General features: G+C 41.8%; 1 protein-coding gene across 3 annotated transcripts in view; it reads right to left on the bottom strand.

The window, feature by feature from the left end:
* CACNB2 (calcium voltage-gated channel auxiliary subunit beta 2) overlaps nt 1-23,605 on the bottom strand; it is a 425,961-nt gene extending 402,356 nt beyond the window's left edge. The window contains exons 1-2 of one of the 3 annotated variants that reach the window (XM_070381891.1): nt 23,313-23,605; nt 10,471-10,563 (exon numbers count right to left, since the gene is read on the bottom strand). In XM_070381891.1, coding sequence (XP_070237992.1) covers nt 10,471-10,563; nt 23,313-23,432 — 213 coding nt within the window. In that variant the 5' untranslated portion in view covers nt 23,433-23,605. Of the gene's footprint in view, nt 1-10,470; nt 10,564-22,907; nt 23,288-23,312 lie in introns of those variants that run through there. The other 2 variants (XM_070381887.1, XM_070381888.1) reach the window with 2 other exon arrangements.
* Nucleotides 23,606-25,664: the final 2,059 nt, after the last annotated feature.

Consider the following 25,664-nt stretch of genomic DNA (forward strand, 5'->3'; position numbering starts at 1 on the left):
AAATAAATTTTTTAAAAAGACATGTTAAGGCTAGTGATTTGTTGAAGTACAAAATCAAACTTTTAAAAAACACTTTCTAAATTACTTATGTCAACTCAAAGAAAAATGTACAACATTCTCAGTAACATAAAGGCATATACCATGGAAAGGACAGAGAACTGTTTTTTAAGGCTCAATATTTTTATACTGCCATATTTAAGAAAAATTCTTAAGAGAACTCAGAACCAATTCTGCCATTCACAAAATCTAAATGAATACTTAATAAGATACAAAGACATTTACAGGAAATCACAGTGGCAATAAATCTACTGCATTATTATTTATAGTTGTGTTTGTGATGAATACAGCCTAACACGGCAACAAGCCAGTATTTCAGGGCTGAGAGATTTACCCAACCTTAAACATATCAGTCCACACAGGCCTGGAGTCTGTAATCATTATCACAGTTTAATCTGTCTTCTGCAAAACAAAACTAAAAAATAGACTGTGTGTCTCTGTGATTAATCATTCATATTTAAAGCCAATCGGAACGAAGAAAAGGTCTAAAATAGCAGCTCCAAGAACATGGTACTGGAAAGCAATGGAATGTGTTTAGAATACCGTGTTCTGAAAAGCGTCATGCAACCTTCTGTTAAATGTGTGGTTCATTCCATTTTGTCATCCTGATTTGTATCCTGGAAGCCGTTATACGTGATAGGATTACTTCCTGACAATCGTAGCATACACAGGTTGATGAGCAAAATCCGAGATCAGTTGCAGAGTTCCTCCCCTTGAGCCTCCTCCCACCCACTCCCTTCAAATAATGATGCTTCTTGCAAAGTCCAAGAAGACTTGTTGATTTCTAAGGTTCAACTTTCTGCACAAAGGACTCTAGCTGGTACTCTTGTGTGTGTTAGTCACTCAGTTGTGTTCAACTCTTTGTGACTCTATGGACTATAGCCCGCCAGGTTCCTCTATCCATGGAATTCTCCAGGCAAGAATACTGGAGTGGGTAGCCTTTCCCTTCCCCAGGGGATCTTCCCAACCCAGGGATTGAACCCAGGTCTCCTGCATTGCAGGCAGATTCTTTACCATCTGAGCCACCAGGAAAGCCCAGTTGGTACTCTAGGGTGACCTATCAAAATTAGGTGGGAAGAGCTGGTGAGTCCTGGATACACTTGGCAGAGTACAGCCGAGAGTTCGGAGGACCGGGTACCCTGAACCCCGAATGAAAGCTGCCAGGCTGAGGGATCATTAAAATAAAGCTAGCTGGCAGTTATCCCCTTACCATTTGGTGTTCATCCTAGGAATACTGCCAGGTACATAAACATAGCCAGGGAGAACATGTCTTTAAGAAAATGAAGAATTATCAAGAGAGGAAGAAGAGAAGAGGGTAGAAGAGAGAAGTAGTGGGACCGAATAAGCAGTTACTAACACTGCCACCCCCAACAAGCTGCTTTTCACTTTGATGACTAGCACTTCCTTGCAGATGTACATAGTTCCTCCTGACCTTGGCAGAATCCAATAATTTATACAGTTAGCCATTCTTGCACAATCTCCTAAAAAGAACAGCACAAATGTTCTATCCTTCAATGCCAGCAGGCCTTGCTGCTTCTGCCCTCCTATTTTTCTTCCAGGAAATTAATTTACTTGCTTAGGTACTGATGTAAAAATAAACGACCAGCTCTCCTCTCTCCCTCTCCATCTCTGACAACAGAAACTCAGATTTTTTTTTTCCTTTCTTTAGATGAAGTTGGGAGGAAACAGCTAATTTCTATGAAAACTTAATTATCTTCATCAACTAGAAATTTATGCTGGGCACGAAATCCAAAGGATTTTAACAACTGTAGCTTTTCCAGGTTTATTATTATGAGAAATGGAGTTCTGTTATTGATGGATCTGTTCACAGCACAGAGCCAAAGAGTACGAAGACTTTATACTATAATCAAAGACAGCCTGGATATCTTAATTATCTTAATAATAAATCCAAGATAACCACAGCTTGATATATTAAATAACTTTTAGGACATGAACACTCTGAGCAAGAATCTTCATTAATTCTAATTATGGTGCCTATAAGTCATGTTTAACACTTTTCACCCCTTAGTAAATTAAAATTAAAGTGCCTATTTACAAAGCACCAGAGAAGGCAATAGCACCCCACTCCAGTACTCTTGCCTGGAAAATCCCATGGGCGGAGGAGCCTGGTAGGCTGCAGTCCATGGGGTCTCGAAGAGTCGGACACGACTGAGCGACTTCACTTTCACTTTTCACTTTCATGCATTGGAGAAGGAAATGGCAACCCACTCCAGTGTTCTTGCCTGGAGAATCCCAGGGACGGGGGAGCCTGATGGGCTGCCGTCTATGGGGTCGCACAGAGTCGGACATGACTGAAGCGACTTAGCAGCAGCAGTTACAAAGCACAGGCCCTAATGAACCCCCAAAAAAATCTCTAAAAGAGTCTGATGTTAAACCAGGTGCTGTATATGTGTCTAACTTTACCCAAATTCACAGTAAGAATGATTTATGGGCCAACATCAGCCTCAGTTAAACCTCTGCATGATACTGCAGGTGATTCAGAGTTGAGTTCATTTTCAAATTTATCTTTTCAAAAACTGAGGGAAAAAAATGGACTTTCACAATTCCAAAAAGTGCCTGTTTCTGTGACTTTCATAGTAGGAAGGAAAAAAATAGACACTCTTCCAGTCATATTTCTCAGGGACCAGTAAGAGGGACAGAGTCTGCAAAATGGTGACAGCAGCTGGGAATCTGAGCAACTTGTGAGGAAAGAAGAGGGAAATGACACTTACTGTCTTCTTTTTAAAATCATGATGCGAGGGAAAACCGACAATGCTAGTGACATCCTCACCTTCTTATAAGGAAGGAAGTTAAGAGAATACCTTTGGATTCATCCTAAAAACACTGGTAGCAATCTTTCTCCACGTCTTCTTTGGCTGAAAGAAGGAAGCACTTGCAACTGCTTTTCATTTTGACCTTTGTTACAAAGGACTGTAGCATCGTCAATGACAGCACAGATTCAGAATCAGCCCCCTGGATTCCAACCTTACTTGTCATGTGACTGTGGATGAGTTACCTCTCTGGGTCTTATTTGTCTCATTTGTAAAATGGAGCTATAGATAGAATATACACTAAATAACCATAACAGTCAACAACCATTATAACTTCCTCCGCTGTGGTCTATTTTTCATTCAGGTTTTAACTAATGTTCTAAATATGGAATAATGTTTATAAGTAAGAATAATAAACTCTTAAATATTAACTAAATAAATAAACTATTAAATATTTCATGAAGAATGCCGAGCACCAAAGAATTGATGCTTTTGAAGTGTGGTGCTGGAGAAGACTCTTGAGAGTCCCTTGGACAGCAAGGAGATCAAACCAGTCCATCCTAAAGGAAATCAACCCTGAACATTCATTGGAAGGACTGATGCTGAACCTGAAACTCCAATCCTTTGGCCACCTGATGCAAAGAGCCAACTCACTGGAAAAGACCCTGATGCTGGGAAAGATTGAAGGCAAAAGGAGAAAGGGGTGGCAGAGGACAAGATGGTTAGATAGCATCACTGACTCTATGGACGTGAATTTGAACAAACCCTGGGCAACAGTGGGAGACAGAGGAGCCTGGTATGCTGCAGTCCATGGAGTCACAAAGAGTCATGACTTAGTGACTTAACAACAACAACAAAACAGTATTAACTAGATAGCAGGTACCGTTCTAGGCAATTTACCAGTTTTTACTCATGTGATTCTTACAACCAATTTTTGATGTGGCCACTATTTCCCAGATGAGGATGCTGAGTACACAGAGATGAAGCCACTCATCCAAGGGCCAGCTAGTAAATAACAGAGGCAGAACCCAGACTAGACTGGCTTCAGAGCCCAGGCTCTTACCACTGTCCTGCTTCTCTCTGTTTTTAAATGAATATAAAAAATTTATTGAAGCAAATGTCCAGGTTGGTATAAACTCACTTTTTAAAAGGCTGGTATGGCACTCGTGAAGCAAGAACATATGTATCCTACAACACTAAACATCTTTCCATCCAAACTTGGAAAATCTGCCAGGCAAACACAGTTCCAGTCAGTGGGAAGATGAGACTAGACTGCAGATGCACCATCCGTTGTAGAAGGAAGATACAAAATACCTTCCCTGTAAATTACAGAAAGTACCTTTTCCAAACGCATGCTGTAAACAGCAGATACTTTAACACAGAGCATTAATTATGCACCACATACTAACACAAATGACCTTTGAAATGTCAGACCCACATCTGAGCATCTAAGCTCCTCCATTTAAAAAAAATTCTCTTCCTGCCTCATTTCACCTAGTCACCATCATACTTTTTTACACGTGTTAATGTTCCAAGGAAGTAAGCTAATCATATCTAGGGGTGAATTCTAACTAGTCAAAAATACCTTTGCTGGCATTTTCTATAAATGTTTAGCCTGTCTCCCACGCCCATACCTATTTACAAAGCAAGTCAAACTGACAGTAAAAACTAATCTTCTTGAAGAAAAACCTTTGATATAAATTTGCTAACATCATAATTTATATAACATAGAACTATGGAAATTCTAAGTTCAGTACGTAGTGAAACTATCTTGTATCTTGGTAACATTTTAAGTACAACACAAAGGAATGAGACTTAAAAAGCAAACAGATCAACCATAGTTAACTTTCCTTCTAATTGATGTTCCTCCTTGCAGTTTCCGAAAAGGAGTTCAATCTTTGAAATATTTGATATCCAAGGTCATCTAGGCTGCTACTTCGCAACCACCTTACACAGAGTAGAACCTTACACAGCCCATGGGAAGCCCCACTGGTATCAGTCTCACACAGCCAACAATCTGTGTGGACCACGACTGTGATGTGAACCTCAGTGAACAGTGACACTCACTGATCAGAACTCAGACCCTTCCCTGAGCTTCAGCATGGAAACCACGTCCTGGGAGAAATGAACTAAGTTCATGAGGGAAAGAGCCTCTCTCATCCCCATCTTTGAAATATCATGGACTTTAAATAGGTTGATGATTTGAAGAACCAGAAGCTGCATTATTTGGTTAGCTTAGGGCGAACTGGTCAACCAACACAATGGTGTTCTGATCTAGAAAAGAAAAGTTCTTTTACCGTAGCTGTTATCCTGTTTGTGGACCTAAAGCAGAAACGTATCTATAAGCAATTGCTCCTTAAGACTAATGAATCTTCTGAAAGAATTATTTGGTGGTGGTTTAGTCGCTAAGTCGTGTCCGACTCTTGCGGACTGTAGCCTGCCAGCCTCCTCTGTCCATGGGGATTCTCTAGGCAAGAATACTTGAGTAGGTTGCCAGTTCCTTCTCCAGGGGATCTTTCCAACCCAGGAATCGAACCCAGGCATCCTGCATTGCAGGCAGATTCTTTACCAACTGAGCTATGAGGGAAGCCGGAAGAATTATTTAGAGCAACACAAACACATGATGGTCAGAAATACACAACTAAAAGTTTGGGGAAAAGAAACCATGCTTTTACCTTTCTACTTGTAGCCTTCTTTCCTTTTCATCTTCTATCATATTTCAATATGTTCCAACATATTCCACCCAATAGTTCTAATTTTCCAACAAATAGCTATAGGCCTGATTACAATGACTAATGGGCCATTTACCATAGAGAGTAACAAAATACTCTCATATGACTGTTCAGATTCTAAATTTATATATACATATTTATATATTTTATAATACATTTACATATACATTTATATATGTAAATGTATTATAAAATACAGACTTCCCTGGTGGCTCAGATGGTAAAAGTGTCTGCCTACAACGCAGGAGACCTGGGTTCTATCCCTGGGTTGGGAAGATCCCCTGGAGAAGGAAATGGCAACCCACTCCAGTATTCTTGCCTGGAAAATTCCATGGACAGAGGAGCCTGGTAGGCTACAGTTCATGGGGTTGCAAAGAGTCAGACACGACTGAGTGACTTCACTTCACTTCTTCATACATTTATAAGTATATGCCACACAATGACACATATTTATATCACACAATGCACCCTAGATCCAGCCACAGGTAAACTATGGCTTTGTTATCAAGGACATGGATATTAATACCACAATGAGCTATGACTACCCTGTCTGTTGTAAGAGTGACTGAAATGAAAAATCATTGACAATACCAAGTGTGGGTGAAACTATGGAACAACAAATACTGTTCTCCACTGCTTGAGCGAGTGCAAATTGGTGCATTCCTTTGGATAAATGTTCTGCAGTATTTACTTGAGTTACACATATAACCCAGCAGTCTATTCAATGAACAACAATGTATTCACATATAAGATCACAGGAAGATACAGGAATGCACGTCACAGCATGGCTGTCAATAACCCCAACTGGAAATGACTCAAAGTCCAGCAACAGTAGGGGAGATAAACCAATTGTGGCATGTTCACCCAATGAAATACCATACAGCAAGGAAAATGAGCCAGTTATGGAAACATACAACATAGATGAATATAACAATGGTAAGTTCGAATCAAAGAATTTAGTCAGAAAACAACTCCATTTATACAAAACCCACAAAAGAGGCCAAGTGAATTATGGTCTCAGAAGGAGGGACAGTGTTTGCTTACCTTTAGCATGAAGGAAGAATTACTGATAGAGGTCAAAGGGGGCATCTTGGGTGCCAGTAATACTGATACCTATTTCTTGACCTGGCAGTTGGTTCACTTTGTGAGATCTCAGACTGAACAGTTACAATTTGTGTATTTTTCAGTATATATGTTACATATCAATAAGAATGCTTATTATCTTTTTAATTAAAATTTTTGTTTTGGCTGCACCATTCAGCTTGTGGGATCTTTGTTCTCGAACCAGGGATTGAACCTGGTTCCTCAGCAATGAAAATCCTGAGTCCTAACCATGGACTGCCAGGGAATTCCCAAGAATGTTTAAACATTAAAATTTTAAAAGTTAAAAATAAGCCTTTTACAGTTATTTTTAAAACCTTTTAAAATTATATAAAAATTAAAAATAATATTTTTTAAAGAAAAAGATAGATCTACTTTCAAGCCCAACTGTCTACATATGTAGACAATTGTATTAGTTTACTAGGGCTGCCATAACAGAACAACAGAAATGTATTTTCTTACAGTCTGGAGGCTGGAAGTTCAAGGCCATGGTGCTGGCAGGGTTGTTTGCTGCTGAGATCTTTCTTCTTGGCTCAGGGACACCTACCTTCTCCCCACTGTCCTCTCAATGGCCTATTTCTTGTGCACGCACATTCTTGGGGCATCTTCTTTATAGGGGCATCAGATTAGGTCCCCACTCTTATGACCTCATTTAACCTTAATTACCTCTTTACTACCTTAACTGCCAAGTACAGTCACATCGGCAATTAGGGCTTCAACCTATGAACTCTGGGAGGGTTCCCAATTCAATCTATAATAAACTCTTGGACACTCTCTTAATTAAAAAAAAAAAGAATCCTTTTCTTTATGTAAAATGTGCACATTTTCAACCTCTAAAATATTTAAATCTCATTATCTTTAAGACCACCTCAAAGTACCTGGTGTTTCCCAAGTACTTTAAAGTCTTCATCATATGCAATTTGTGAAAATGTTAAAGGTTTTCAAAATTACACGGAAATTATTTTTAATTCAAGGACAGGGAAAAAACCTAATTATATTTTTAAATAGAACCCGGTTTTATTGACAAAACACCATTCCAATACCGATGATACACAAACTCTCGCCACAGACAAGTAATGAATTCAGATGCGGGTCACCTGTTTAACAAAACAACTACACGTGATAAGAAGGAAACATTGAGGAGTACTTTCAAATGATTTAATGTAACACATACTTATTGTTACCACCTACCCTGCATTTCTGCAAATCCTCCAGTTAAACTTTAATCTATTAAATATTTAGTAATGCCAGGGTGTCTTATGCTTATTTTCAAATGGTCGCAAAATATGAACGTGAGTCTAACGGAATAGAGAATAAATTATCCAAGGAAAAAATATAATGTCTGACTCAGCATTCTTGCCAAAGATCCTGGTTATCCTTCTGTGACAGGATCAACGGGGCACCTTGGGGTTCATGATGCCTATATAATTATACCCCAAATCTAGGTCACAGCAAGCACCTCATTACACTGAGATTCAAAGAGCTACACCTTTATTTCAAGGAGACAAACTTTTAGGATAGTCTTTTTTCCAATGTGCTTACATGCTCACATATGTTTTGGCAATATATATTTAAATTAATACTAAGTCACTTGGTAGCTCTCTTTATCATTTATAACTGTTTCATGCACATCATCTCATATATCACCAAGAACACAACGCAAAAGGAAGTTATCGGAAGGAAAACCAAAGTCCAGTATACGCACTGTAGCAATCCCTATGGATTAAGTTACCAAAACTTCATGAAAGGAGAATTCAGACTCAAAGGGACAAGTGGAAAATGGTGCCCAACAACTGTCTTAAAAAGATATTTTTAGAGTTCAATGAGTCCCAATTTATTTCTATCACAGTATCTTTGCTCACTAGAAACACTGCAGTTTTTCTTTCCGTGCAGTTTTGACCAGCTACCTGTCACTCTGCAGGGCTTTGCTGCAGCCTCTGTTTCCTAAGAAGCTTATTTCTTTCTGCTTCAGATCCTTCAGTCTTCAGTCCTGAGATGATTACTCAGAGTGTGGATTCGAGCCCTCCAGGGTTAATCTCCCAGTCCCAAAGGCAGAATAAATATGGAGGCTTGAAATGGGAAAGGCCTTGGGTGATTTTCCTTTAACGGGCTCACCTAAGCCAAGTTTGAGGCTCTTGACTTAGACCCAGGACACCTGAATTCTACCCACGACAACATCAGGCCAACACACACACCCTTAGTGCCCATCACACCCTGCCCAGCAACTCTGCCACCACCAGAACGTGGGCCCCCATGTAGCTTCATCTTCCTTTCTATTTCTAAATGTCTTGGAGCCACAAAAGTTCCGCTCCTTCTTAACCAGTTGTCTTTTTCTAACTTCCTGCAGCCAAAATACATCCCAGGTTGCAGAGACCAGAACCAGAGTTTTTCCAGTTGCCTGGAAAGTTACTGAGGTTACTCAGACTTACCGTTGGTGCCTCTGATGCAGGGAGCGGATGGCTGAACTCGGGTCATCCTTTGTCTGTGTCGGAAAAGTGGAAGGAGGCAGCAACCAGCCAAAAACAAAGTCCCCATGAATGTAACAGGTCAACATGTTTGGGCTGAACAGCTGCTAACTAACTTGGGGGAAAGACAAGGGGAAAGGACCCGAAAAGTAGTGAGGAAATGGTTTCCTTTCCAACAGAGACGGAGCAGCTCTCATGGCAGCCAATTATCATCTCCAGGAGTGAGATCTCACAGACAAGAGATGATTTATGAGCCTGCTAACTAAAAGGGTGGTCCTTGCGCCAGGAAAGCAGAGTCACCCTAGCAAGCTCCTCCCACATCTCCCTTGCCACTGACAAGCATCAGCTTAAGATGCTCGTGTACCTATACCTGATGAGACTTTAGCCTCACCTGTAACCTATTGTCCTCAGAGATCTGGTTGCCTCTGCTCTTTCTCTGGGAATGAAAGTTCTTTCTGTAACCAAGGACAAGAGTGTTTTGATGTTAGGGATCCTGACACTGCTTAGGGGGCAGTCCCAAACTCCTGAGCAAGAATCCACACGAACTGAGATAAAGGCTTTGTCTCCAAAGGCAGTTTCAATTACGACTCCAAGATACCCTGTGCTCTATTTGACCTCGGTACTCTCGGCCTTTTCAAGAGCAGGGCTAATCTCTTTTCCAAGCCAAGCCCCAGGTGAGAAGAAGAAAACTCCAGCTGGAGGAACACCCTTATCTCAACTCAGAGCAGGTGGTACGGATCCTGCCACACCCCCCTGACCCCACCACCACTTTCACTTTCCCAATGAACCCCCCACACCTGGAATCATTTCTACAGGAGTTCACTGTTATGAAGAAATCCTTTGTAATGAAGTTTGCATTTCTCTTTCCCCAACGTGCTGGGAAATAATGTAATTACAACATACAGTCTCACTTAAAATTTAAATATATTAATTAAGAAGCTCCAATACTTTGGCCACCTGATGTGAAGCACTGACTCATTGGAAAAGACCGTGATGCTTGGAAAGACTGAAGGCAAGAGGAGAAGGGGGCGACAAAGGATGAGATGGTTAGATAGTATCACAGACTCAATGGATATGAGTTTGAGCCAACCCTGAGAGATTATGAAGGACAAGGAAGCCTGGTGTGGTGCAGTTCATGGGGTCACAAAGAGTCAGACATGACTTAGTGACTGAACAACGAACGACTGAGACGTTCAATGGAACAATTTTCACTTCAATTAAAAGTAAGTACAGTAAGACTATTTAAATCATAGAGATGACACTGTTAAAACCACCTCTTAAAAAAACAAAACTGAATTCATTTTCATAGACTTCTTCAAACTGTGAATTAAAAAGCTCCTTTACCTGACGAACGAAGCTATTTGAGGTAGTGTCAGAAGAAGTGCTCCCATCGGATCCTTTAAATCTGTTTTTCCTTCTGGCTCCTTTTCCATATGACTACAAAAAAGAAAACCAAAAGACAAATGAGATTATTATTAGACCCTTACACAGGAATCTAGACCTAGTTCCAGAAAATGTTCTAGATCCAGACAAAGAATAAATTGCCATCACATGAGCATGATTAAAAAGTGATTGGAGACCAAATATATTTCCACTTATATGTGGAATCTAAAATATGACACAAATGAACATATCTATGAAACAGACTCACAGACAGAGAGAACAGACTTGTGGTTGCCAAGGGAGGCAGGTTGGGGAGAGAATGGAGTGAGAGCCTGGGGTTAGCAGATGCAAACTCATATTCAGGATGGATAAACGACAAGGTCCTACTGCACAGCACAGGGAACTATATTCAACATCCTCTATTCAACATAATAGAAAAGAAGATGAAAAAGAATGTATATATGTATATAACTAAATCACTTTGCTGTATAGCAGAAATTAACACAACATTGTAAGTCAACTATACTTCAATAAAATAACATTTTTTAAAAAGTGATTGGTGGAATCACAAATATTTATTTCAAATCAGTGACTTTATAGGGAGGAGAGGGTTCTGGAAAAAGCATTTCATAGTTGGTGAGTTGGGCTTCCCTGATGGCTCAGTGGTAAAGAATCTGCCTGCCAATGCAGGAGATGCAAGTTCAGTCCCTGGGTTGGCAAGATACTCTAGAGAAAGAAATGGCAACCCACTCCAGTATTCTTCCCCGAGAAAGCCCATGGACAGAGGAGCCTGGCTGGCTACGAGTCCATGGTGTCACAAAAGAGTTGGTCATGACTTAGTGACTAAACAACTACAACAACTGTTGAATTAAAATAATTTAAGCTCTGTTAGCATATCTCTGGTCAAGAGGCAAAGGCCACTAAAGATAAGGCATTAAAAAAAATAAACATTTACGTGTAGGAGGGACTGGGGCAAAATTACTGTGAGAGGAAAGCAACTTGTCAAAACCCTTCAGAGAGATGAATGCAGTTGTTGCTGGTCAGTCACTCAGTTATGTCTGACTGTTTGTGACCCCACGGACTGCAGCATGCCAGGCTCCTCTGTCCTCCACTATCTCCCAGAGTTTGCTCAAACTCATGTCCATAGAGTCCATGATGCCATCCAACCAACTCATCCTTTGTTGCCCCCTTCTCCTATCCTCAATCTTTCCCAGCATTGGGGTCTTTTCCAGTGAGTCAGCTCTTCACATCAGGTGGCCAAATTATTGGAGCTTCAGCTTCGGGATCAGTCCTTCCAGTGAATATTCAGGATTGATTTCCAGTAGGATTGACTGGTTTGATCTCCTTGCTGTCCAAGGGACTCTCAAGAGTCTTCTCCAGCACCATGTTTCAAAAGCATAATGAAATACTGTTTCCCAGTGGTGCTGAACAGCCCCTTTTTGGTTCTTTTCATGATTTAATTTGTAATTCCCCAGGTATTCCTATATTGGAGTGGTCCTTGCACATGGTGGCTCAGGAAACTTTACAATACAAATTCTGACTACCTTTACATCTAGATAGATTAGTATAGGTTGATCAATCTAGATGAAATATGAAGGAAGCACAGTGTCAATTCTTCATATTGTATGGATTTAGAGATTGGTTTTGGGATATGTTGAAAGAGCTATGGAAGTGGTAGTGAATTACATGAAATTAAAACATTTTGTACAATTTTTCTGGCCCATTGTTGTAATGTTTGAATATGATGTGAAAAGCTTGTTCTTTTGTTAATAGGAACAGAAAAGAGTTTTATTTGAGCCGCTGAGAACTACAGCCTGAAAGACAGCTTCTCAGATAGCTCTGAGGAACTGTTCTGGAAAAGCACTGTTTTCACCAATTTTTTTTAATTTTATTGAAATATAGTTGATTTACAATGCTGTGTTACTTTCTGCTGTACAGCAAAGTGACTCAGTTATATATGCGTACATATATATATATACACACACATATATACTATTTTTTATATTCTTTTCTATGATGGTTTATCACAGTATATTGAAGATAGTTCCCTGTGCTATATAGTAGGACCTTGTTCATCTCAAAAGCCTGCTTTTTAATCACTCAATTATTCTGCTGAGAAGGCAAGAAAAATAAATTTTATGGAATTGTAATAATAAGTAGTAGTAGTAAGCATTTAAGAACAGGATGTTAAAGGTAAGACAGTTTGTCTCAGTAGTAGGATAAAGCCAAGCACAAACACCTACAAATGAACTTACTTTTTTTTTTTTAACTATATCTACAGCTTACTTTCAGAGCATTAAAAATAAACTATACATTCATCTATGGCTAATTCTAGACAGGAATAAAGTTACTGAGAAAATTACACATTAAAATATAAGTAAAAAATAGCTCAACACTGAGCTTTACTGGTAAATACACACAGGCAGGGATCCTGGTATAGCAGACCTTGAGCAAGTTTCTTAACCTCTCTAAACCTCAGTCTTCTCATTCTTAAAATAGTAAGACTTACCTTCCAGGGGGTTTTAGGTATTAAATGAAGGAATATATTTATAACATTTACTGTAAGACCTAGCACATGATAAGGGCTCAAAATAATATTATATAGAAGCTGTCACAGTAGGGTGACAAGGGTGGAGAAAAATTGGGCTAAAATGTACGATGTGTTTAGAAGGCCCACAGAGACTTCATTGGATGATCAGAATTAACAAAATTTGCTTTTTTGAAAATCCCCATGTTCGGGTTTTGAAAATGCTACTTTTGTTATATTTTACACATTCACATGGTTTTCATTAAAATGGAAATATAAACCATAATATACATAGCACTTAGGCAAGCTGAAATCTCTTACAAACATTTGTGTTATGAGTAATTTAGATGAATTTGCAATCAGTGAGAGGGGTGGTATAATTTTAAAGCAAAAATTTGCCTTAAATATGTTTGTTCCCTTCCAAGTACTGAAGGGATTTATATAATACAAATGTGTTTCCATGGCATTTAATTAACTCTCGACTTCATAAAAGGAAAGACAATCTAGGCTGGGCTTTCATAATACAAGGTTCTCTTCACGTAACAGCATATTCTTCTTACTTTTGTAAACATTATGCAGTAAACTGTTGAAAAATAACATTCTTTCAACAATGTTCTTCCTTTTCCAACTATTATGGAAAGGTTCGCATAGAAGTGTCTTCCAAGGCCTAGCAACGTTAAAGTTTGAAAGTCTCCTTAAAATTAAAAAATAAATTTTTTATATTATTCCGTGTGGTAAAATACTTATTACCTTGAAAGCAGTTTTAAAGCCTAACATATTTCCTTGAGGGAAGGTGAGGGCAAGTTTATGTTAAATTTACTATGTACCTTCATTTGGAGTATAAATTATCTTTGAGAATAAAAACAAAATATTCTATCATCCCAAATGCTGTTTGTGTCCAAACAGCATTGTTTGGACATGGGTGGAAAAAGCTTCTTTGAAGTCATACCATTATCATTTATTTTGGATTTTTAATGATAAATATGTTTTTACTATTCAGCTGCTTTGGAGTATAAGCTTTTTCATGGCTGCTGACACTGCCCAGCAGGCACTGTGAGAACCACACAATATTTAAGACAGCCAGTCCCAGGGGAGGCTGCTGTTCTCTGCAAAAAAATGAAACACATTTAAAAAGTCATTTTAATTTTTCCTGGCCCCTGGGGACGCTGTTCATAAACATTATTTCAGGTGTACTTAGCTACAAATGCCATGTGTCTAAGTTGGATTATTACAGGTTTAAATTGTACTATGATACAGCTGATACACTTAAAAAAAGATGGCATACTGAATTGCACACAAACTGGTGATAATTTATTTTTATTTTTATTTTTTTGGCCACACAACATGTGAGACCTTAGTTCCCTGGCTAGGGATCGAACCCGTGTCCTCTGCATTAGAAGTGTGGAGTCTTAACCACTGGACCACCAGGGAAGTCCCCTGGTGATAGTATTGAGAAAAAATATCTTTTCCTTCAATCACTTAAATGTATGAGGGATGATTTATTCAAAGTGTTTCTGCTTAACAGTGTTAAAGCAAGTTCTTATTCATTATATATGTTTACTAAAAGGCAAAATAGATATGCTTAATTACACTTCTATTTACTAATTTCAGCAGTACTTTCTCTCTTATAACTTCCTTTTTTTAAAAAAAAATGTAACTGTTGTGTGATGCTTCAATAATGAGTTATTTCCTATAACAATATCTAGGATCAAGAAGAAAATAATTAAAGCAACTTTTGCAAAGCTAATAGTCCATCTTTACATGCTTTTAAAAAGGTTAGTGAAAATTTATATTACCATTCCCAAATGAAGCTACATTAAGTTCCATGCATATTTAAAATTGAGTCTAACTTGCTAAAATGACTTCTGTATAAGTTATTCAAAATTCTGGAAAATGAGGATCAGAGTATTTCAGATGAAGGAATTAAAAAAGTGAAGGCCAATCCTCACCCAAATGGTAAAAGACAGGAAAAAATAAGTATTCAAATATGTAGCTGCCTAAACTTGGAAAAGAAGTATAGTCTTCTTAACTGGCTACTTCAAATGCAGCTACTTTTATGAGCAATGGGGTTTCTAAATTTTTTTTTAGCAACATTAAGTATCTAAACATCTGCTATTAAATATACGAAATGATTAATAAAGTTTCATGATGTGAAGGAAGAGAACATGGCCGGGCTGTCAAGACTGCCAAGTGTAACCCATAATACTCTCTAGGATACACACAGACCCCTACGTCCCTATGGTCTAAAAGTCACTAATGTCCACTCGTTGCTTCTTGTTAATAGTTACATTCACTTAATAAGGAGAAGGAAATGGCAACCCACTTCAGTATTCTTGCCTGGGAAATCCAATGGACAGAGCCTGGCGGGCTACAGTCCATGGGGTCACAAAGAGTCGGACACCACTGAGCACACACATAGCTTAATAAAACCAGTGAAGTCAACCACAGTAAATAGGAACAAAAGAAAACTGTGTACAACATCACTTATTACTACAGAGATGCAGATCAAAACTACAATCATGCATCACCTCACACTAGTCAGAATGGCCATCAATGAAAAGTCCACAAACAATAAACGGAGAGGGTGTGGAGAAAAGGGGACCCTCCGACGCTGTTGGTGGGAATGTATATTGATGCAGCCACTATGGAGAACAGTATGAAGGTTCCTTCAAAAATTAAAAATAGAACTACCATACAACCCAGCAGTCCCATTACTAGGAACATACCGAAAAAGACCCATTATTTTAAAAAGACACATGCATCTCTATGTTCATTGCAGCACAATTTACAACTGCCAGAACATGGAAGCAACCTAAATGTCCATGGGCAGATCAATGGATAAAGAAGATGTGGCACATATATACAATGGACTACTATTCAGACAAAAAAGGAATGAAATTGGGTCATTTGTAGGAATGTGGATGGATCAAGAGTCTGTCATACAGAGTGATATAAGTTAGAAAGAGAAAAACAAATATCATATATTAAACATATATAGAGAACCTAGAAAATGGTGCCCATGAATCTATTTGCAGGCAGGAACAGAGACATGGCAGTGGGGGACAAAGGAGGGATGAACTGGGAGACTGGGATTGATACATGTACACTGTTGTTTTAGTCGCTAAAATGTGTCTGACTCTTTTGCAACCCTCTGGACTGTAGCCTGCCAGGCTCATCTGTCCATGGGATTTCCCAGGCTAGAACACTGGAGTGGGTTGCCATTTCCTTCTCCAAGGGATCTTCCCAACCCAGGGATGGAAGCCACATCTCCTGCTTGGCAGGTGATTCCCACCTGGGAAACCCCCATATATACTCTGTGTAAAACAGATAGCTAGTGGGGAGGTGCTGTGCAACACAGGAAGCCCCGCTCGGTGCTCTGTGACAACCTAGAGGGGGAATAGGGGGAGGTGGGAAGTGATCTGTGTATGTGTATAGCTGATTCACTTTGCTATTCAGTAGAAACTAACACAATATTGTAAAGCAACTATACCCCCAATACAAAAATAAAAAAATAAATTACCTCTCCTAAAACAGTAGACAAGTAACATTTCAGAAACCAGAAAAAAATTTAAGAAATTACCACAAATATATGAATGACATTAAAAAGATATTCACCAAGATTATGTTAATATCATCTTCATCTGAAAGACTGTTTTCTTTGATACTAAATAACTTTGAAAGTTGGATTGCAATCTTAAACTCAGCAAATGGTCACATGTCCACAGGTCATTGAAACCTAATCTCTGTATGATTGGAAGCAGACAGTAGTTAATTACAGAAGACACCAGTTAACTAGAGACTTCAGCCCAGTTTTGCACACAAAGTTGGTTTGGTGGCCCCTGGGAATAGTTTTGAAGATGTCAGCTTCTCTGGTTGAAGAATAAGGTAACAGTTCTCCTCCCTATGAACTGCTCCCTGTAAGCATAATGCTGATACCTGAAATTAGTTTCCAGCCCTCTTGATCAGCTTCACTGATATTTATCCCTTCGAAATGCAGACTTTCCTCATCTTAGGGTCTGAAGCAAAGGCAACCAAAACTCAACAGAGAGGACTCCGACAGTTAATATCCTTATTTACCATCAGTTATAGGTGAACGAGGCTATCAGATCCTTTACTAGGAGAGAAGGCAGTGAGATATCTCCTCCCTAGAAAAGGGAACAGGGCAAGTTCTCCATATGCATTGGTTTACACAAAAGCAGAAAGGAATCAAGAAACAGAATAAATAGAGCTCTTCAGGTAGAGAAGCGAGAGGAGACAAGGCCAGGGCAGGAGATGGTCAAGGGCCAAGCTTGCCTTCTTCACGGTTTACCTCCAGCCATGTCTGGAAAGAACTCTTAAGGCAGTCCCAGTCACTTAAGTGGTGTCATAATTAATCTGAACTCCTTGTCATTGTGAAAGGCCATGTTGTGCCATAAACTCTTGGCAGGTCCAAGACAAGTCCCCACAGTCACAAAATCTAGGAGGGCAAATTCTCTACACACACAGGATTAACATATTTTGCTCAGCTTCTCTCTCTTTTTATTTGAGTATAATTGCTTTACAGTGTTGTGTTAGTTTCTACTGTACAGCAAAATAAATCAGCTATATGTATACTTACGTCCACTCATTTTTGGATTTCCTTCCCATTTAGGTCACCACAGAGCACTGAAGTAGAGTTCCCTGTGCTATACAGTAGGTTCTCATTAATTATCTATTTTATGCATAGTATCAATAGTGTGTAGATGTCAATTCCAATCTCGCAATTCATCCCACACTCAGCTTTTCTTAAAAGGACCAAGACAACAGACTATATAATTCAATGCAACCAAATAGAGCAACAGGTAAACTAATTCTTTACATAAAAGGAAAATAAAAAAGAATAGGAACATAAAACCACAAAACCAACTAAACCTCCAGTCACTCAGATAGTCAGATGTTGTGTTTTGAGGTCTAAAATGCACTCAGAAATCCTGATGAGCAGGTTTGTAAATTTCACCCAGGCACTGCCAGAACAAATCCCATCAGAGAGGCAAGTGATGGAGGCTGGGGGCAAAGGTTAGACAAGCAAGGTTAGAGGGGCAAGACATGGAAGCCCAGGACCCAAGTCCATTATGCGAAGAGGCTGCAAAGGCTGAACTGAACCTCAGACCCCAGAAAGTCTCTGGAAAGTGGTACTGACCTGGGGGAAGAGCTGCTGCTCTTTTTAGATAAAGCACCTTGCTGCACGATTCAGGCTGTTGCCCTGACCAGGCTGTATTAGACAATGTGCTTGAGAAGCATCTGGCAAACTCTGATGGGGTGGAGCCAGCTGGGTTTCGTTGCCAGGAGCAAAACAAACAGGCCCTCTGCTTACTGTGGGTTCATCTCCAGGTGCAATTGGAGGTGCTGGTTACCAGCTCTTTGAGGCCTAAGTGCTGAGATCCTGCTCTTGCTTCACCCGTTTCCTCCTCTGCTGCATCCTGGTCTTAGTTCCTTTCACCCTGAGTTTGCATCCACCCAGCCTCCATCCAGATCTGTTCAACTCCCCAGAGAACTCCCAGTGCTGTGCTTTTAGACTAATGCTGTCCAATAGAAATAAAAGTCACCTACGTAATAGGAATTTTCTAGTAGCTCTATTAAAATGGTAAAAGGCAACAGAGCAAGTGAATTGTAATAATGTATCTGGCTAAATGTATCAAAGGGCATCCGTGGTGGCCCCGATGGTAAAGAATTCACCTGCAATGTGGGATACCTGGGTTCAAAAGATCCCCTGGAAGAGGAATGCAACCCACTCCAGTATTCTCGCCTGGAGAGTCCCCACGGACAGAAGAGCCTGGTGGGCTGCAGTCTATGGGGTCGCAAAGAGTCAGACACGACTGAGAGACTTTCACTTTCATGTCCCTGTGATCCTATTTTTGATACATTATGCTGTGCTGTGCTCAGTCTCTCAATCGTGTCCTACTCTTTGTGACCCCATGGACTGTTAGTCCATGGAATTCTCCAGGGTAGAATACTGGAGTGGGTAGCTGTTCTCTTCTCCAGGGGATCTTCCCAACCCAGGTATCAAAACCAGGTCTCCCGCATTGCAGGCAGATTCTTTACCAGCTGACCCACCAAGGAAGCCCAAGAACACTGGAATGGGTAGCCTATTCCTTCTCCAAAGGATATTCCAGGCCCAGGAATCAAACAGGGGTCTCCTGCAAAATACAGGTCTCCTCTGAACCTCTGAATGAACTTGACTTTCATTGAGATAATATCCTTGAGATTTCTTCATCTGTATATATATTTTTATATTTTAATTCATTTTTAATTGGAGGATGGCTTCCCCAATGGCACAGAGGTAAAGAATCCACCTGCAGTGCTAAAGACATGGGTACCATCCCTGAGTCTGGAAGATCCCCTGGAGAAGGAAATGGCAACTTGCTCCAGTATTTCCACCTGGAAAATTCCACGGACAGAGGAGCTTGGCAGGCTACAGTCCATGGAGTCACAAAACAGTCTGACATAACTAACTGACTGAGTAGACACACAATTGGAGGATAATTGCCTTACAACGTTGTGCTGGTTTCTGCCATACAATGTGAATCAGCCATAAGCAGGCTAAGTTGCTTCAGTTGTGTTTTATTCTTTGTGACACTATGCAATGTAGCAGGCCAGGCTCCTCTGTCCATGGGATTTCCCAGGCAAGAATACTGGAGTGAGTTGCCATGCCCTCCTCCTCTAAGTATACCTAAACATATATATACATATACATATATATATGTCACGTGTATTTTGTATTTTTAAGTTATCTGCATTTTTAGTTGATTTGTACCTGCCTACTTATTTGATCTATATTTTGATGTCTTTTAAAATGTGTATTTTACACATACAGCACATCTCAGTTCAAACCAGTCACATTTCAAGTGCTCAGAAGTCACATGTGGCTAGTGGCTACTGTGGTGGACGGCACAGATTTGGAGTTTTGGAGGCACAGCGTGCGGTCAGCAACTTGACTGTGGAGGCAGACTGTGTCCAAGTTTGCACCGAGATTGTTCAACAGGTTACCTTAAAAGGGATGTGATGTGCTTAAATCTGAACTCTTAAGAATTTGCAGTTAGATTGTCACTTGCTTCTCATGTAAGAAATAGATCTATTTTGTTTATGACCATATCCTAGGGTTAGAGAGTAGGAGGGTGCCCCCTCCCTCGGCAGGATTTCTGACCGGAAAAAAGATCAGTGGGCAGTCTGTGGAGTTCCATCTTTTGCTTTGTTCATATAGAACGTGCAGTATAACCCAGAGGTGAAAGAGAAAGGATTCTTCAGACCAATGACTGCTGACAGAGATATTTCACAAACGAAAACTCCATTTCTCAGGGGATTTACAATGACTCAGTGTCACAAAACAGAGGGATGCTCCAGAGACTGTCTTTTTTCCCCAGGTGGTTTATTGCTGGCCTAGCCCACCCGGAGACATGGAAGAGATGCCTTGCCAAATTTTCACAGCCCTGTGATGACATGATTTATCAGATATCAAATAAACAAGGCAATGTTTCCCTCAGATAAGGGCTGTGATATGAACACAATTCAGGGGGAATGCTTTCATTTTTGGAAGGTAGAGCAAGGAGAAGGATGCTGATGCAGCTGAATGTTTATGCCTCTTACCTGCCTCTGTTATCCCTTCCTCCCTGCCTCTATCATTCAATCACTTGTAATTCCTATGGACTGGGTCTCTGGACTGTGTCCATCCATAGTCCTGTCCTATCTATTATCTTTTCTCTCTTTTCAGTTTAGACCTCATTACTTCTTGTCCAAACCGTTACATCGATCTCCCCCCAGCAGCTCTACCTCTGGACTCCTGAGACTCCCAACTGCCTTACAGCATGCTTCCAGGTGAATCTTCTCCATGAGCTGTTACACTGCTCCTTCCCTCAACCCCTTCCGAGGCTTTTTGTTGTTCATTACATTTCAGGTTCCAAAGCCTTCAAGATGTGGCCTCAATTGCCTTGTCAGACTTCTGCTTGACTAAGCTCCAATCCGTACCTGTCCACGCTTTTCAAACTAGGGATTACAAATGTATCAGACTTGTAACTGCTGTTACTTGGCAGTCAGAATAGCTCCCTGAAGAGCTCTGGAGCATCTCTCTGATAATCTGCTGAAATATGACCCAGACTCTAAATCCCTTCTCAAATGCCACCTCTTCCATGAAGTCCTTACAGATTACTCCAAATAGAGTTATCTGTGATCTTTTCCTTAGCAACCATCTAAGATTCAGTATTTCTCTTAAAGCCCCATGCCATACAATAGTCATCCATTCATCACCCTTGCAGCTACTGGAATGTATATGCTATGAAGGTAGCAAGTGTGTCTTCTCCTTTCTGAATCATTTCCATGTTTGCAGCAACATCACAAATACTTGTTGCCTTACGTTTAACTACATAAATCACTAAGTAAATTAGTGTCTCTTATCTGAATGCAGTCATGCTTTCTATTTTGCCCTAACTTTGATCTCCAGGAATTCAGGAACTCTATTTTTATCATAAGAATAAAAACTGAAAAAAAAAAAACAAAAACCCTGAAGGAAGATCAAAGAGAAAAGAGGATCTAAAAGTCCTTTTCTCTATCAATATTTAAGACCTTCATCCTAAAAAAAAAAAAAAAAAAGGAAGTCCCTGAGTACATTTCTTGCTCTCATCTAACCTAGTGAGTATCTAGATAAAATCAGGAGCCTAGAACAAACGTGACAGGTGTTGGTAAGAATTCAGGCCCACTGGCAGAGGCCAGATGGAAATGTAGGTTGTTAGTTACATGTCCCCACTCGGTTCTGGCAGCCTAACAGCCCAAGGCTGACTAAAATCTAGCTGTCTTACCTCTATGGGAAAGAATGAATTCCTCTACAAAAGACGTGGATTTCTGATTAAACAAATGATTGGTTTCTACATTTTTTTCCCTGCATTTCAAATCAAAATGAATGGTGTGTTTTAATCTGCACTTTTAATTCCCAGTGATAAAGTTCAACAAAGCTCCATGACCATGCCACTGGAACTACCATTATTAACGGTATTAAAATAGCTAAAGCAGTCAGTTTCTATTACCTATGAAAATAATTAAGCAGCCAAACATTTTACTACTGTGGCCCACTCCTGCCCTCCTTACTACAGTAAATAAGACTAAGGCATTCTCTCCAGCATATACAAATATAAAGTACACAAATCATGTACTTAGACATTTGACATACGAATAAAACTATAGAATCTCCCCACAATTTACAATCTAGCAGGCGGAGGTTTGAAATCAACAAGCCAGCATCATTAAGCAGAGACATTCTCCAAAGTGATGCTTAAATGAAACCCTAACCTCTTTGCCAAGCAGCCCACAGTTAGGAGTCTTAAAATATTTCCCTGCTAGGAGAAAAGTTGAGAGACTCCTTACCGCTGAGAACTGGAGGTGTCTGTAATCCAAACTGTACCTGCCAAAGCCTTACGTAAAAGCCACCTTATCACTGCCCAGTGCCTACAACTGACATCTCCTATTTCACAACGAGGAGCAACCCGGAATTTCCCCAGAAACCGCTAATTCTCATCAGAAGGTGGCCTCGGAGCTCTCTGAGATGGCTAACATTTCAAGACCAGGGGAAAAATAAAAACTTTCGCGTCCCTAACTCGCTCTCTTCTGCAGCGAGCGAGGGGTCCAGGCAAACCTGGCCAGTGCCAGGAGAGGAGCCGAGCTGTCCCAGCGGTGTAACGCCCGGGTGCCCAGGGGGGTCGCAGCTGCTTGTGGGGAGGCAGGGGCAGAGCGCCCCCTCCCACGCCCCCCTGCCCGCTCCCACCCCATCACATGCCCCCTACTCCCACCCCGGCTCGGAGCTGGTCTAAAAGGGTCGGCGTCGGAGCAGTGTTGTAGACCCCCCCCGTACCCCCCACCCCCGACTCACGATCTTGAGCAGGTCTAGTCCGCCCGCCTGATTCATGGCTGTCCATGCGCCTCTCCCGGGAAGGGGCGAGGAGGGCTGGCCTCGGGGGGCAGCCTCTGAGGACCTGGAGGTCTCCCCCGCCCCCTTCCCACTGGCTTTGGGGAAGCAGAGGAAAATGGAAGCCGGAGAAGAGCCGTGGGGGGCGGGGGGTAGAGCAGGAAGGCGGAGAGGAGCTGGGGGCGCCGGCGCCCGGAGAGGGAGAAGTGGGTGGCAAAGCGCGAGGGAAGGAGGCGGCGGCGGCGGGGAAGACCCAGGCCGGAGCGGACGGCCGGGCGAGGGATCCTAACAGAGCAGGCGGCGGGCGGGATGGAGCCCCGGCGCCCGGGCGGCTCACAAAGGAAGGGGAGGGCGCGGCGCTCTCGCTACCTGTGCGGCCGCTCCGAGCGCCCCCGCGGGAGCCGCGTTCTCCAGCAGTTCCATCTGGATCTCCTGCGCCACCGCCGCCGCCGCTGTGGGAGGCGACTTGGACATGTCGTTCTGGACCATTGGCGAAAAGTCGGCCGGGAGCCAGCAGCCAGGCCCCCCCGCCCCACACCCCCGGCGGTGGGTCCCCTCCTCCTTTCCCCGCCTGCCCGCTCCAGGGGCCGCCCGGGGGCTCGAGGCGCTCAGGGTGTGGGGCGCGGCCGGGCCAGGTTGAAACGCAAGGCGCGGGGAAGCCGGGCGGCGGGGGCGCTGGCAGGGCGAGCGCCGAGCGGGCACGGGAGCCGCCGGCGCCTGGGCAGGTCCTCGCCGAGAGGGAGGGCGCTCCGGCCGCGCGAGCCCAGGGGGAGGCGCGTCGGCCGACGAGAGTGACAGGCCACCGAAACACCCAAAAGTTCCCCGCGGGAGGCGCGGGCCGCCGGGGCCCCGGGCGCAGCCGCCGCGCTTCGCCGTGGCACGCGCGCTGGAAAGTTTTCAAAGCCGCGAAAGCGAGGCCTCGCGCCCGGGGGCTTCCTTCCCCCGGCTGCCCAGTTCTACTCCCTCCGCTCCCCGCGGGCGGGAACAGGTCGCTGCTGCGGGGAACCCGCGAGGCTCCGCGCCAACCCTGCGCTCCTGAAACCTCTCGAGGCCTCGAGCAGCCCCGCAGAGCAAGTGCCTCCCAAGGACCTCCCATCCCACCGGCCGTGGAAATCACTGGACGACGGCAGGAGTGAGGAGCCGGACCAGACGTGGGGCTGATGGGTGTGACCTGAGGATTGCGGTCCCCCACCCGAATCTGCAGCTGGCCTGGGCTGCCGGGTCCAAATAGACCATTTCCACGTCCGAAGGTTTTTCCTTTACAACTCCGGTTTGTCTTCACCTTTGCAAACCGCTTCTTGACTTTTCGGTAGAGTTGAGGAGTCTTCCTGTCACATTTTGGGGAAAACAAGCATTTCCTTAGGATTCTGAATCTTAATCAGAGAGTAGCAGCCATAGTAAGAATGTTTCCTTCACAACATAACTTTCAGCTCTTCCTAGTAAGAGTGTATACACACACACACCCACACACACACACACACACACACACACAGGGTAGCTCTTATTTCAACAACTTTTACTACGGTGGAACTCTATAGAACAAGTTTTTCCAGCATCAGTGTTGTTTTGTAACAATAGAAAGTATACATTGGATACTGAAATATACATATGGAAATTTACTACAATAGGCTTCATTCAGCTGCCTTTTTTTCTTTCTTTCTTTTTTTTTTAACCGTGAGATAAAGGAATCCGCCTGCAATGCAAGAGGCACTAGTTCCCACCCTGAGTTGGGAAGGTCCCTGGGGAGGAAATGGCAACCCATTGCAGTATTCTTGCCTGGGAAATCCCACGGACAGAGGAGCCTGGCGGGCTACAGCCCACAGGGTTGCAAAGAGTCCCCACGACTGAGCCACTGAGCACACACTAAATTATTCTGGGATACAGTCCTTGTTCTCAAAGATAAACATATCCATCTCCATCATACATTGTTTGAATCAGGCTTAAAGAACTAGTGTTGGTATGATTAAAGATTTGGGCATATCCAAAATGCTATTGCTGGTTTTTCTAATCTTTGGTGTTAATATTGTCATTGTAATTTAAATGTTACTGGGTGTTCAAAAACAAACTTGAAGAATAAGAGGTTAGATATGTGGTTCCCAGAGGTGGGAGGGGTATTAGCTGAAGGCAGTCAAAGGTGCAAACTCCCAGTTATAAGGTATGTAAGCACTAGGAATGTAATGTTCAAGATGAGAAATATAATCAGCACTGCTCTATGTTACATGTGAGGGCTGTTAACAGAGTAAAGCCTAAGAGTTCTCATCACAAGGAAAAATTTTTTTGTATTTATATGATGATGGTTTTCACTAAACTTATTATGATAATCATTTCATAATGTATGTAAGTCACATCATTATGCTGTGCACCTTAAACTTAAGCAGTGTTGTAATTCAATTAAATCTCTATTAAACAGAAGCAGTGAAAAACTGGTTAACAACATTTCACAATAATAATAAAATCACATTTTGTAAAGCAACAGAGTGGGAGTTAGGAAGCTCTTGGTTAGGATATGGGTGGGTATCCAGCTAGTGAGGGAGGTGGCACTCTCTGCTTTGCAGCCATGGCTAACAGCCTTCTGAAAATCTTGGCTAAGATTTTTTTTTTTAATTTTCATTTATAAAAATCAGCAGCAGTTTTGCATGTGTGCATGTGTATATGTATGCATGTATGTACATAAGAAAGTGGAAAAGACTAGGTATTTAAAGATTTTGGAGTTATAGTCTC

Source organism: Bos mutus, chromosome 13, assembly GCF_027580195.1.
Source record: "Bos mutus isolate GX-2022 chromosome 13, NWIPB_WYAK_1.1, whole genome shotgun sequence".
NCBI lineage: Eukaryota > Metazoa > Chordata > Mammalia > Artiodactyla > Bovidae > Bos > Bos mutus.